The sequence below is a fragment of the Mus caroli genome, chromosome 4 (genome assembly GCF_900094665.2).
Source record: "Mus caroli chromosome 4, CAROLI_EIJ_v1.1, whole genome shotgun sequence".
Taxonomy (NCBI): Eukaryota; Metazoa; Chordata; class Mammalia; order Rodentia; family Muridae; genus Mus; species Mus caroli.
In genome coordinates this window covers 74,990,629-75,005,217 of record NC_034573.1, presented here as the reverse complement: position 1 = coordinate 75,005,217, position 14,589 = coordinate 74,990,629, and the positions used below count along the sequence as shown (strand labels likewise).

The following is a 14,589-nucleotide window of genomic DNA, read 5'->3' as shown; positions in this document are numbered from 1 at the left end:
TTATGCAAATAAGAGGAGCAGTAACCCTTGTAACAATAGCATTCAAAAGAAGCCCAGGGGTGGAGAGGAATACAGACTAGAGAAAGGCTGGAAATCAACATGTGGGCTTCCCTGTGGCATGGTCTGGGAGGACTTAAATGACTACAGTTGGCCTGTATGTCTTTATATTTTAATTGGCAATAACATCCCGTAGCTTCATAAGTGTGTGTGTGTGTGTGTGTGTCTGTCTGTCTGTCTGTCTGTCTGTCTGTCTGTCTCTGTGTGTATGCATGCACGGGTGTCTTGTAATTGATTTGTAATTAACAATCTTCATAATTTTCTATCATAGGTTTTTTAGCTCTAAATTATGAGCAAAATCAAATCTTTTAAAAATATGCTTAATTTCCTGATTGAGGGGAAGAATTGCCCTTTAAATCTTATTTACATTTGACTGTTGTAAGCAAGTAAGTTTTTGTGACTTTTGAAGTGCCTGGGTTCCCTTGTTGAAGGGCCTTCTAACATCATATGTGGAAGCCTCTATAGTAAAGAGCAAAGGGTAGCAATGATCTGGTGCCCTAGACAGCTGCGCTGTCCCCATGTGAAGTCACTATTGCATGTAGTCTTTTTCAGATGCAGTACTTCACTGGTATATGATACCCCCCTTTTTTTTTAATTTGGAAAATACTTTTACTTATGTGTGCTACAACGAACCCTTGATCCAGTGTCCCCCAGAAGCAAAGCGGGCTGAAACAATTGACTATAAACCAATGAGGTTTGACAGCCTCCCATTTGATGTTATTTTCAAAAGTGTGGCTCCCCAAGGATTAACAATAAAGAAGGCTATTTACCTCCTTAGTTAAGAAATAAATACACTTCTCTTTCATTACTATGAAGTGCTATTGCTTGCAGTTAGATTCATTCTATGAGCCACCTGCAGTTTATGATATTTGGTGTTTCCCAGAGAGCCCACTGGGGCCCTTTGCAGAGCAGGTAAGAGCTAGCGAGGGGGCTTTCTGATGCAGACTATTACAAATAGTTATAATCATTAGAAATCATCTTGCATGCAAATAGGATCATTCAGATGGCGATAATGATCATTAAAAATGGGAAAAATAAATCAAAGAAATTCAGGACCTGTATAAAGCATGTAATGTAATTCACTTTCACTCTGGCCCCTTGTAAAAGGGGCTCAAAAGCAAATTACTGTCATACATCCACATCTGCACATATATAAAACAAAGGCACATATTATTTTCAGTTGGAAAGCAACTAGCATTGGATAAATAAATTACAGTTACTAATGTGGAATTATTCTTGTTCAGGAGATCTCGTGCTTCTAAGTGTCAGCCATAAGCCATTGGCTATCATTTATAATTCACCTGCAGTACAAATATAGGAACAGGAAATTGAAATGTTTTTCACAAAGAGTCGAAGTAAAGAGTATGGGTAAGAATGCAGATTCCAGGACTCCAATCCTGTGGCTAAGACCTGGGCTTCTGCTACCTAATGCTAGTGTACAGTTGGGCAAGACTTCAGGCTTCCATCTCCTCATCCATAAACTAAGCATGAATGTTTGTTGTTAGGATGAAAAGTCTTAAGATCGGTCAATCACATAGAACATGTATGGCAAATTACTCATGCTGTGTAAGTGCTATTGATCACATGCCATCTTCTTTGTTCTACTATATTAATAGATTCAACCTGAAGCATGCTCATTTATTCTGTCCACTGATGTGAATGAGTTGTTTTTCACAAGAAAGCAAGCAGCTAGTTAAGATGCAAGGTAGTATATCTAGACTTAACTAACATACCTGAGCCAATTCTTTCACACCCTTTTTTTTTTTTTTTTTTTTTTTTTTTTTTTTTTTTTTTTTTTGCTTTAGCAGAGGAAATTCCTTCCTGCATGTTTTTGGAAAAGATATTAAAACCAGCATGTTAGTAATTTATCAAGAAAAATGTCCTTTGGCCAAAAGAATAACAGGTAACACCTGAAACTGGTGCAAAGTAATTGAAAGTAAATTTTTCTAAATTACCATTTTCTGTGGGCTGCAGGCTCCCACCACTATCTATCTGTTAACAATATGGCTACTTTAATTATACAACAGACTTTGTATAAACCTACCAAATCTTTGTTCTCTATTACCTAGTATTGCTCAGGTTTCTTAAAAGAGTTCCTATAATCCTTGAAGGAAAATCAGTCCGTCAGTCTAAATGGCCAATAGTATGATTCCCCTGGACAGTATTAGTATAATTAGAATTCTGACATTCTATGGCCTAATATTGGAATGCTTCATTCATTCTGAAATGAGCACTGATTAGTAGTTACGTGGGTTGAGCCATTCTTCCAATACCTCTCACTGTTTTAGTGACCTAAGACTAATAAGTGAAGTATGTTACTTTGGTTCCTGCCTCAACTTAATGACTTCATCTATGTCTACTTGACACCCTGTGGTTCTGGTTGGTAATTGTGTTAAAAGCCAAAGAACCAATCACTTTTGGCCTTGAAGTCACTGTCACAGGATGAATTTATTTATTTATTTTTGTAATGACCAACAGATGTTTCGGCACTCACGGCTGTTTTGTTCGCTTTCTTTGAGAGATAAAGAATCTATTCACTCTGTTAGTGGAACAACTTGGGTTTATCCAGATTAAGAAGTATACATAGAGTGAGTTTTAAAGGCATGGTTGGACTATGTATAAATCTACCAAACCCTTGTGCTGTATTACTAAGTACATCTCAAATTTCTTGAGAGTTTCAAACCACTTTCCCTCATAGTGCTCACTGCAGTGTTACGGGGGAACTTCTTTTTGCTTCCCAAGAAGACAGATCTAGAGACTTTGAGGTTTGTTGCCTCTGACAATCCACTTATTCACTCAGTGCACAAGTCCCCATGTCAACATTATCTAGGTTATGATATAGTTTGTGTGGCATTATGGTGAATTCATTGTCTCCTGAAGCAAATACCTTAAGAAAGTTCTGTCCCAAAAGTCCTTTCCAAGGTTGGACTGACATGTGACTTTGTCAGAAAGCAATGTTGCATAGTGAAATGCCCATGAGACACAGACAAAATAGTTAATATCCGGGGCTACATGAGAGACATTGGCCTTTCTTTCTACATGAGAGAGGATACTGATGGCCATTTCAGGAGTTCATAGATAAAACACCAAAGATGGAATCTTATGTTCACCAGCATGGTTGTGATCCTCAGTGTCTTCTCCCTTTGTGCTAATTCTGTGAATTGAATCATCATAGATCCGTATCGTTTCTAATTCAGTGTCTTCCCCGTTACGTTATTCTGTAAATAATTTGATCAGTTACTTCAACAGAGATGAGACCACAGTGTAAAATGAATTAGGGATGTCAACCTCCCTGACATCCTAAACCATATATCCTAAGTCAAAGGAATTGGCTTCTGTATCTTCTCTCTTGGGGAGAGTCAGTCTACACAGTTGGTCTTAGTAAAGGGAATATGTTTTCCAAGATATCCAACATTTTGTTTCTGGAATTTTGATTTAGCTCTTGTGTGTTTTGCATGTAATATCTCATAACAAATGCCATCAGAATAAGCTGTGTTTTGGTTTCTGATGCTGCCAAAAATCTTTTGAACTTTTAATCCTGATTTTTCATAGATGTATCCTTTTCTTACTACTTTTGTTTTTAGCGGTTATGGGTAGCAAATGTTTTCTAGATATATGTTATCAGATTTGAGTAAGATTCATCTTTAGTTTATCTATAGGTGATTTGACAAAAATCTAATGACAAAAAAAAAAAACACAGCTTGGAGATCCATATTGCTATCTTGGAAAGTTTTAGAAATCCTTTTAAGCTTTCTTACCAGTCAAAGTATAGACTTTTAAAAAAAAAATTGAACATACAGAAATTCATACAATTTTCACTCCACCGTGAAGACCAAGATATATTTTATATGTACCAGATTCATATATGTAAATGTTAGATGTTGATATTCATCTGTACTAGAGAGTCACAGAGTAAATGGTGCTTATGTATTCTCAGTGAAGAATTATGAAAATTTAGGTGTGTTTTTAAATTAAGTGATCTAATTTGGTTTAACTTTTCACATTGTTACGTAGGCTTTGAATTACTTTTACCATGATCCCCTCCCCATTCCTCAAGGGAACTGCTGTCAGAACTCTAAAGAATGTTCCTTATAATTCTGAACTTAACCTATGAATTGGTGATAAGAGGCTTGTAAAACTCATATATGAGGTCTGCATAGTGTTCATGTTTGAGATTTATTCTGCCCTAAAGATTTGTAAGTAGTATCAACAAATGTACTACCCTGCAGTGTCCGTATGGCCATAATGTAGGCCAGGAGATTTAGAAGGTGTAACTAAACATTTAAATTAAACTTGGTACACATTCTACAGCATGAATCGTCTGTGTGACGAGCAGCTATTTACCCTGAATTCTCATCCTTTCTCTAAGTAGTTGATAGGATTATCCTTTTCAGAGTCACCTCTATCATTCAGTTGTTAAAAGGCTCTCTCCAAAGCTTGAGATAGCTAGATGACAATGAAGCTCCTCTAGTTGGCGATTCTTCTTGATTTCACAAGATAGCTTGCTTGTTGTTGATGCTGTGTTTTACTGCTAATGATTATCTGTCAAGCTAGACTTTTTGCTTTTGACATGTATGTCTTACTTTACATTGAAAAGATAATAGATGGCTATTTTGTAAGTTCCCTTATTGTTAAGAAATAGTATCATCTATAGCCAGACTCTATAAGGATAGATAAGACTGGGCCATTTTTGCCCTTGTAGCGTTTACCTTTCAGTCATTAAGATAATTGCAGATAACAGATGATTATGATATGAAGTAATAAATGCTGTAATAGGACTCTGTACAGAGTGTCATGAAGCACAGTTGAGGTGAAAATAAGTTTCTTGGTACCTTATGTAACTTTGTTCCCAGTCAATGCTACAAACTACAGAAATAATTCTGAAGATGTGTGTAGGAAGAGAGAAATATGTGAAAAACAGTCAAGTCTCTCAGAAAAGATTTCAGTAAAAATATGCACTCTTTAGGACTGGGGTAATTCAACAACTAAGGAAGACTTGTAAATTGGTGTGTGTTATTTTTCTGCATAAACTTGGTATGGAATATCTCAATTTTAAACTCAGAGATACTCAGATGGCAATGTATTCATAAATGAAATGTAATCAAGGTCAACACCTTTTAAAAATATCCCAATGTCATGGTAGCCGGTGATTTGTTGTCTAAAACTCATCTGCCTCGTGCTAAACCATTATACTAAATTGATGAGCAAAGTGAGAGCCGGGTGTTGCTGCTGTTGATCTGGTCATCTAATCATAAAATCCATTGAGAAAAAGAAGTCACTTGTTTCTGTTGATGCATTGCTGAGCAGTATGTATCTAGACATGTAGAAATAAGCCATGTTATATACTGAAGTGTCTTCAGAGTAAAAAAAAAAAAGTTATGTGTCTGGTTTTTTGAAATCTAAAAGCGCTTCTCTGTAGTAATTGCCATCCTGTTTTCTCTGCCTTTAAATGCCTTTAATGGCCAAACCTGAAAAGATAGGCAGGTCTAGATTCCTAACTACAATCCATTTCACCTATGGTTTCAACAGTAGAGGAACTAAAATTTAAAATGTGGAGATATGCCATGCCAGACCATTGCTAAACTGGGGACAGAACTGTCTGTGCGAGGATTCCTTGGTACAGTGATGCAGCTGCTATGTGGCTGGCATTAGCACCAAGTTGAATATCAATATAAACAATGCCACAGATTAGGTGTACCCCAAAATGTCTGGGGTGGGGTGGTTTTTGGTTTTTGGAGCTGTAAATCTGGCATTCCTTTTTTCCATATGATTCTTTTATGAAAAATTATGCCAGGGGCAACTAGAGAATTCTTTTTTTCAAATACGTTTTTAAATCCCAAGGCCAATATAGGCTGGCACACAGCTGACTGGTAAGAGACAGAGCTGCTGGCTCAAGCCACTCCCCTTCTCTTTCTTGTCATCCTGACTGCATCCCAAATGTGCCATCATTCCTGGTGGTAAAGTCTGGGAATGCCCAGGCCCCTGTTGCCAGCCAATTGAGGAAAAAATGAATTGAAAGGAAATCTTTGGTTCTATCTAAGGAAATTATAGAGGAGAGCAGGAAACCACCAGAGAACCCAGCAGCCCCCGAGCTGCACCCTCCACAGTGGGCTTTTGTACAGGATGCAACCAGCTGGGCTCTGTGTGGTCCAGGATAGACATCCACTTGGTTGTCTAAAACTCTTCAGTTATATGTGATCATTAGGTATTTCACTATATATTGCACATGCCTGAAACTCTATCATTTTCTCATGTGAGAGAAAAGAATATGTAGTTCATTACATTTTCAAATGTATGTAACCCAACAGGTAGATAAACCCACCTTACCCAGAATGTCTTGTGAATTAAAGATTAAACACAACTAATATATCTAGCAAACTACAGTAGTCTAGTATTGCTACAAATTTATGCTTTTCGTCTTTTTTGTTTGAACAATGAAAATCATATTGCATACAGTGCATTGAAATGGGTCAGATATTTAAAAAAAAGAGTCTCCTTAATTAACTAGAGTTCAGCAATTGTGAATGTAGTTCATTTTGTGTTTTTCTGCATATTAGTTAGGTCTTTTCATGGAAGCAAGAGATCATATAGATTACACCTGTATGATGTGTATAATCTAGAAGTTATCACATGTGTATATATATATATGCATTATATATATAATATAGCAAAGTCAATGCATGCTATTAATTATTAAATTTTATTAAAATTTTGGTTTAAAAAGTTAAAAATATAATAGTTGTAATTTAATGCATTTTGAATTTATATTTATGATATGGCTGGAGATTTTAACATTGTCTTATTTTTTCTTTCTTTCTTTTTTTTCTTCCCTTCTCTTCTCAACAGTCCTGGTACCTGGGCTAGCTTGGTTCCTTTTCAAGTGTCAAATAGGACACCCATCTTACCGGCAAATGTCCAAAATTATGGTTTGAACATAATTGGAGAGCCTTTCCTTCAAGCGGAGACAAGCAACTGAGGGGAAAGAACCACAACCATAGTATAAGAAAATTAGGGGAAAAACACCCAACAAAGGAAAAGAGGAAGACTGGACAACAGGGAGAAAGGAGAGAAACTGAAGAAAGAAGACGATAGACCAGCATTGCAGCACTTACAGTCACTAATTCCCTTAAGGTTGAGACTATAGTGACAGGAAAGGGTCAATGACATCTCACTGATGCTAGACTGCAGCCCCTGCACCGTAGCCTTTGTTACATGAAGTCCGCTGGGAAATAGATGTTCTGTCTCTATGACAATATATTTTAACTGACTTTCTAGATGCCTTAATATTTGCATGATAAGCTAGTTTTCTTGGTTAGTATTCTTGTTGTTTACGCATGGAGTCACTATTCCTGGTTATCTCAACAACGAAGGCTAGGAGGCGGCATCAGAGGTGCTGGGGACAGAGCCATGAGCCAGCCATTTTATAAGCACTCTGATTTCTAAAAGTTAAAATTATATATATATATATACATATATATATATATAAAGAATCTCTGTAGCCTTTAGTTATCCGTACAGATTTATTAAATTTTGGCCCTTAACCCAGCCTTTTCCAGTGTGTAACCCAGTTTGAAATCTTAAAAAGGAAAAAAAAAAAAAAGAGAAAAAAGAAAAATAGGGAAAAAAAAAAACGGTTTGAACTCAAAGGCTCTATGGAAGAAATGCCTCTATGTGGGTAAAGGGTTACCTCTGCATGCAACAGTAAAAAGTAATATAATATTTTCCCCACAAAAGAAACACTTAACAGAGGCAAGTGCAATTTATAAATTTATATCTAAAGGGGAATCATGATTATAAGTCCTTCAGCCCTTGGACTCTAAATTGAGGGGATTAAAAAGAATTTAAAATAATTTTGAGCGAATTTATTTTCCCCTCAGTTTTTGAGGGCATTTAAAAAGGCATTAAATCAAGACAAATCATGTGCTTGAACAGAAAAAAAATAAAAAATAAAAAAAAATATTGAAAACACAGCACTTAGGTTGGCTTAGCTGCAGCCTCCTCAGAGGTCAGATTATTTATTTAAAATTACTGGTTGCATCAAGAACCCATAGGGTGTACAAACGGTTCTATACAATCTGCATCGTAGAGACAAAGAGGCAGGGAAATCCATGTCACAAGGGTAAAGCTCCCCGTGTACAGGCTGGGAATGCCAGGTAGGCTAGGAAAACCCGCTCGCTCTTCAGAGAAGTGCCATCAGGGTGCTGGGAACATGCATGGTGCTTTCGGACATTAGCCTTGTTCAACACATTTCTCGTATTGACAGATCTATAGTGTGCATGGGCAGACACATGCTGCCTCTATGTCTCTTAAAATTTTAATTAAAAGTACTCTTTCCAGTAATCCTAATTTGCACGAAGATATAATGTCCACATTACGTGCCTTGCCTTGAAATCTAAAAAAAAAAAAAAAAAAAAAAAAAAAAAAAAAAAAACCACAAAAGTGACATCACTACACTTGTTTTGCTGCATTTATTATCGTTTTAAATCTTTACCATTTTTATGACAAAATATTTTGTACTCCAGACGAAGAAAAATGTGTGACATCATGGATTTTTTAGACAGTTACACCTTTATCTCACATTTATAAAGCATATCATGGCTGTGTATAGTTGCCGCTTAAAAATTGTAATCGACCAGCAATATTTTCAGTATTTTGGTGTTTTTTCTATTAACCTTTCATGTTTTTCATCTTCCAATTAATATTTGGGGGGGAGGGGTTTCAAATTTATACGAATTATGCAATACCAAGTTTTGCCTATGTAGGTAGTGCTTTTAGCTGTATTGGTTATTATAGGTAAGTACACAGATTTAAAAAAGAAATAATGTATGCTTTTTTTGTTTGTTTGTTTATTTGTTTGTTTGTTTTAATTGACCAAAGTGGGTACTGCTATTTTTGCAGTGTGATGAGGTCCTTTTGTGTACTGAGAGATGGACAGGGGATTTTTTTTAATATACATATATAAATATATATATATATTCAGGGGTGGGTGGGAGGATTTTTAACCCTTTACAGTGTAGCAGTGAAACACTGCACCCTGAGATGGGCCTGGGCTGCAAAGCGACTGTTCTGCCTACTGTGACAAACTTCAACTTAAACAGGTTCCCCCCCACCGACCCCCATACTTTCCCACCTGGGGTGCAAGCTGAACTCCTTTCTGGTTTCCAAGCTAAGAAACCAGGAAGAAAAAGCAAGCACAGTGAAAGCCTCCTAGAGGCCGACTTAGAGGAACTGCCCTGTCTTATTTTAGTTGTTATTGATAGTTTTTTGTTTTTTTTTTTCCCTGAAAGTTCCTGAAACCACAGTGGAAAGTGAGCCTGTCTCATATTTGGCAAAGACATTTCTTGAAGTGCCCACATAGCAGATGTTGGCTGTTTCACACTTTTGAGTTTAACACAGGAATAAGCTTTCTTCTACCAAACACATTCCCCCATCTGGAGGGAGAGCTCCCCTAGTCCCTCCCCGCCCTCTGTCATTTTGTTAATGACAGGATAGGCTGTTCCTGTGACTTACTACTTCAAAATGGATGGCGTTGCACTTAGGATCTTCTTTGACATCCAGAAGGTTGACGAGAGAGAGGGTTGCTCTTCTTGAATGTATTTGGACTGATAGATTAAAATCAAAGTTCAGTTTTTAAGGAACAAAAATAAGTCAATCCTCTTATTTTACCTGCCCTTGTAAACTGGAAAGTGGAGCAGAGGGAAATATAGAATTTTAAGCAACCAATTTTCCTGTGGATGAATTAAGTGTGTTTGATAATGATGGGGGGGGGGTCATTTGAACGGGTGGTACTTCAAGTATATATTTGAGTTAATTTCCCCTGAGGACTACAGGTGAATAGAGACCAATTTTATTTTGTCTTTTCCCCATCCCCCACCTGGTCCTATTGAGTGTATCCATTACTCCAAGGAGATCTTTAGGAATTAGTGACATAAGCAGTCGTCTGTCAAGAAGCTGTCTTGACCCCACCCCCAGCCCCACCCCAGGCCCTGCCCTAGTAAATAAACTGTCAAGTGTATGCATAGCAGATCATTTAATAGAGAGTACTTGAGATGATGCTCAGAGGCCCAGGAATTAAATCTGACTAGTCCACTCATGACCACATGCTGGTTAGCACAGTGGGATTCTAGGATGCAGGTTCTAAGAAAGGCCAGCCCAGTCTGTGATACTTGCTTTACAGATAACACATCCTCTCAGCCAAGCTCATAGTGTCTTTCTGACCTATTTGCTGAAGAGTGCAACCCTACAGGACACAGTATTCTTTCCAGGCAGTCCCCTCTCCTTGTCACCCGTGAATGAACAATTGTTGCTAAAGTACATGGCACACTGTAGGCATCCCTGCCTGCCTCTTGGGTACAGAGGCCTAGGGCAACTGTTCCTTTTTTTTTTTTTTTTTTTTTTTAAACCTAGTTCAATGTTTCTTCTTTTCTTTGAGATAAACTTATTAAAAAAGCACTACTATAGAAAATCTCAAATCCACGTTTAGCCTTCTATTTTTTTTTTAAAACCAGGAAGTATATTCTGACGAAGGGCCCCACTTTTGCAGGTCTTGCACGCCCTTTCCTTACCCAGACTGCAGAGCTTCAGGATGGTGAAGGTCACCCAAGGGCATCTGTTAGGGGGTGGTGTCTCCCACCACCAGCTCATGGCACTGTCCAGCCTTTGTTGTATTGCTTTGCAGCCCACCACTCACAGTGCCTCTAAAGTGTGTGTTTCCCGAAGTGACGTGAGCAGTCGAGACTTGCCTAAGGGGGGAAAAAAACCTGAGAGGCAGTGAAGGAGACTGTACATAAAGACATGGCAAAACCTTAAGTATAGCAATATAGTTATCGGGTAATATTCGGGTGGGCAGCTCCATTATAAAGTATGTGAATGAATCTGTGAAGCTGCGAGGAGAGAGAAGAGCGTGGTCTTCTTAATGAACCGCCTACCTTGTAGACAGTAATTTGTACACTGTATAGTTTTGTTAAGAATTTTTTTTTAAATTAAAATTCCCATGTTTGTAAAGCTAACTTTTTAACAATTATAATGGAACTATATGTTGTTTCCATTTTTAAAGTAAACAAGAATATTCCTTGTTTAGAGACTGGACTCGAGTTAAAACTCTCCAGGCTCTTAAGTTATGTATTAAAAAAAAAAAATCTGTCCATGTTAGGAGATATTTCACAGATTCTTGTGCTTGAAAAGCATAGGACGCTAATCCTTTAAAAAAAGTGTAAATGGAGAAAAGTTATATTTTATGAAGGTTATTTTGTTGTATTTAGTATTGGAAAAGTTGGTTTTCAGAGCATTTCAGAATGTTGGAAGCACCGCTGTCCTTTTGTTAGTATATAAGGCCTTTTAGCAAAGGTTTTCTCCTTTTTTTTTTTTTTTATTTTTGTGATTATTCCATGATGGTATTTAAGGTTAAGTTTCACAGAGCATTCAGGATAGGCAGAAAATAAAATAGTGCGATGTCTCACATAACGTGTCCTCAGGGAGCAGAATCCGGATTTGTGACTTGTAGCTTCAAAAGGACTCAACGGCAGAGACTGCACGGGAACATCTTGAGCAGCGAAGCAGGGCATGTTCTCTACCTAGACGCAGATTCTATGTACCGTGTGAAACGATGAAGGCTGCAGAAAGTTACCCCATATCAGTGAACAGTATTCCTTCTCCATGAAACAACGCTACAATCTTGCTGGCAGATAGGCCCCAACCAAGCATGGCATTCAATATCGCTTACATGTTCCTGTCAAGGTCTTTTGTTCACATTAACCAGCTGCATGCTTCCTGGACTTTAAAAATTGGGGTTTCTATATTTTAAAAAAACATATGTGCAGGCTATTCAAGTTCAATAGTAAAAATGCAAAATTGAATGTTCTACTCCATGCTGAAGGAGCTGAAAACTGCCTTCTTCATATTTTGCACTTTCTAGTAGTTGCCCTGTCTTTTCTAATTCCTGAAAATTGTGGGGGTGGAGTGGATCCCTGCACTGGGGGGAATAACATGGACCACCGATTTTGCCCTTTGACCCTGCACAATGACCTTTGCATCAGCCAAACTCATTGCCATGACAACTCTTTGTACTGTGTCGTGCCACAGATCTGTTGGTCACATTGTTAATAGTAAAGGGGACAAGTTGGAGACGGTCAATTTTTACATTTTTTTTGTTGCAATTTTTCTTCAATGGTTGTAAGTAGTTTTTTTTTTTTAAATGATAAAAGGGTTCAGTAGTTACTACTCTTTAGAAATATCTGTGTGTTGCAATTCAAATGTATGTTGAGATTGTGAAAGCGCTTCAGTGGCACTAGCCTACGGGACCCTAGATTAAGCCTTTGATAACTTTTATTGCATGATACAGTACCAGTAACAAAAGGTGGCCTAAACATGAAAAGCAGTGTATGCTAGTGTCACTCAAGCCAGTCTTGTATTACTGTATTTTTGACAGAATGGTTTTGAAAACTGCGCTACAGGGACTGATGTGGCAAATATATCTCTTTATGCAGAAGGAAGTCTTTTTTTTTTTTTAAAGAAAAAAAAGAAGTATGGCTTATTATGCATTCTTCATCGAGGGCATTGAAGTTGCATGGACTGATAAAAGTTGATGCAAAATGAGAAAGAAACAAAAAGACAAAAACAAACAAACAAAAAAAACAAAAAACAAAAAAACCAGCAAAATGTTTACCAAAAAACTCAAACAAATGAGCAGTGCCTGTCCAATTTCACAGTCTCTGTTGAGTTCAGTTGTAAATATGTTTCAAATGACATTTTCTTGGGAAAAAAAAATCTCTACAACGTTGTGGAATGTGAGGGGCAACTGTCTCCCAGGCATAGGCGTCTCAAAGCTGCGTCAGCTGGCGTCGTCATCAGGCGGTTCATTTGTGCTTCTATCACTGAGAACTTTGAGCACCCTGGGACAAGGTACCCCCACCTCAATGATATTTCTCTGAGAACAACTTTTGTAGGACTGTGTGTTTCTTTAGATACATTTAGTACAACTGTAGGTGACGAGTAGTCAGTCATTGCTTGCTAGCCACACACCAGGGTTGATCCATTTTAAAACTTTTGGCATTTTTGTCCTCATGGGCCATAAATACAGAACCTTGTGTTTTAATTAGATTTTTGGAAAAAAATAAAAAATAAAAGGAGGCACATGCATAATCTCCATGTAACAAGCCTCTAGCAGTGGGATGTATTACACGACAGTTACTTAATTTCTGGAGTTCGGGCCTCTGGGATAGGCCCCAGACTGGGCCGGAATGTTAGTGAAGGTTTTATTGTGCCCGGTTGGAGGATAATGTTCTTTGTGTACTTTTTGTGGGTCGCAAATGAACTCGATTGCCACAAGTTTTAAACTGGTGTAAATCAAGCTTGACTTAATGTGATTGTTACTGTTATATCCAGCCTATACTGCTAGCAGCTGCTCATACTGCAGTCAATTACTGGAAGCGGATATATTTCCTATGCAAAAACTGTTTAAAACAATAAAATGAGCTATGCTACAGACTCTGGCCTCATGTTTTATTTTTCTCAATGTCTTGATGCTCTTTCAGCAAGAAGGCTGGGTCAGTAGGATTTTGAAAGTTGATCCTGGCCCTTACATTTGGACATTGGGTGACACCGGCTTACTTTCCAGCAGCTGGGAGGGTTAATATTTCAGTTCAGTACTGAACTGCTTATCTGTGTGGTTCCTCCTCCCACGATTTTTTAACAGTGACAATGAAAATACAAGTGCAGGTACAGAATTTCGGACCCAGAACACCCTTTGAGCTGTGACTTGAAGACAGTGTGTGCCACAGAGACCAGACTGTGGTCTGTTGGACAGAAAGCCACAAGGACACACACACATTGTAAAGGGAAGGGAAACCCTTGCCCCTCCCTGTGACTGTGGGTTAGTGGTTATATGAACACTGTAGAATTTTGTTCTGCAAATATCTGCGAAAGGGTATCGTCTTAGGTTTCAAAGAGAGCGCAGAATTTTAGGGCAAGCAGAGCTGATATTCTCTTTCTGAGCCAAGGGCCAGGTTAGAATCCACTCTCACTGAATGCATTGTCCAAGAATGGAGTCAGCTGGAGTTCAATAATAGCTTATTGAAAAGGAATGAGTTTAAATGGTTCCCTGATCTGTTTGAGTGATGTGCATAAATAAAATTAAAAAGTAATGTGAGCTTCTTTGAAAAGAGAGAGAGAAAATGCCTGGAATTTCACCATCGTAACAAAAACTTGCAGAGGCACATCTGAGATCCTTGATGGCTTCCTTTTGCAACCCCAGACCAGTTTTGTACGGTGTGTTCACCCTGTTATGTCTAGGGTTCTGTGGAAATTATTTGGATATACTAACAGGAAATGTAACATCTTTGATGGACTCTGTATGAGAGACTAACTGGATTTCTTAGAAGATTAATAACTTTTCAGATTTGAAAATATCACTGAAATTGAAAGAAATTACCTATAAAGAAATGTTTTGCCTCTATAAAACATTGGTTTCTCTTGGCACCAATTAAGATTTAGAGGTAGATGAAGATAGTGGTTACAGAGGAGGTGGCAGAAACA

General features: G+C 37.8%; 1 protein-coding gene across 9 annotated transcripts in view; it reads left to right on the top strand.

Moving 5' to 3' along the window:
- Positions 1 to 13,542, top strand: part of Nfib (nuclear factor I B) — a 215,732-nt gene extending 202,190 nt beyond the window's left edge. For all 9 annotated transcript variants that reach the window (XM_029476293.1, XM_021160527.2, XM_029476292.1 and 6 more), the window contains one exon: positions 6,904 to 13,542. In XM_029476293.1, the coding sequence (XP_029332153.1) occupies positions 6,904 to 6,921 (18 nt within the window). In that variant the 3' untranslated portion in view covers positions 6,922 to 13,542. The remainder of the gene's footprint in view (positions 1 to 6,903) is intronic.
- The last annotated feature ends 1,047 nt before the right edge of the window (positions 13,543 to 14,589 follow it).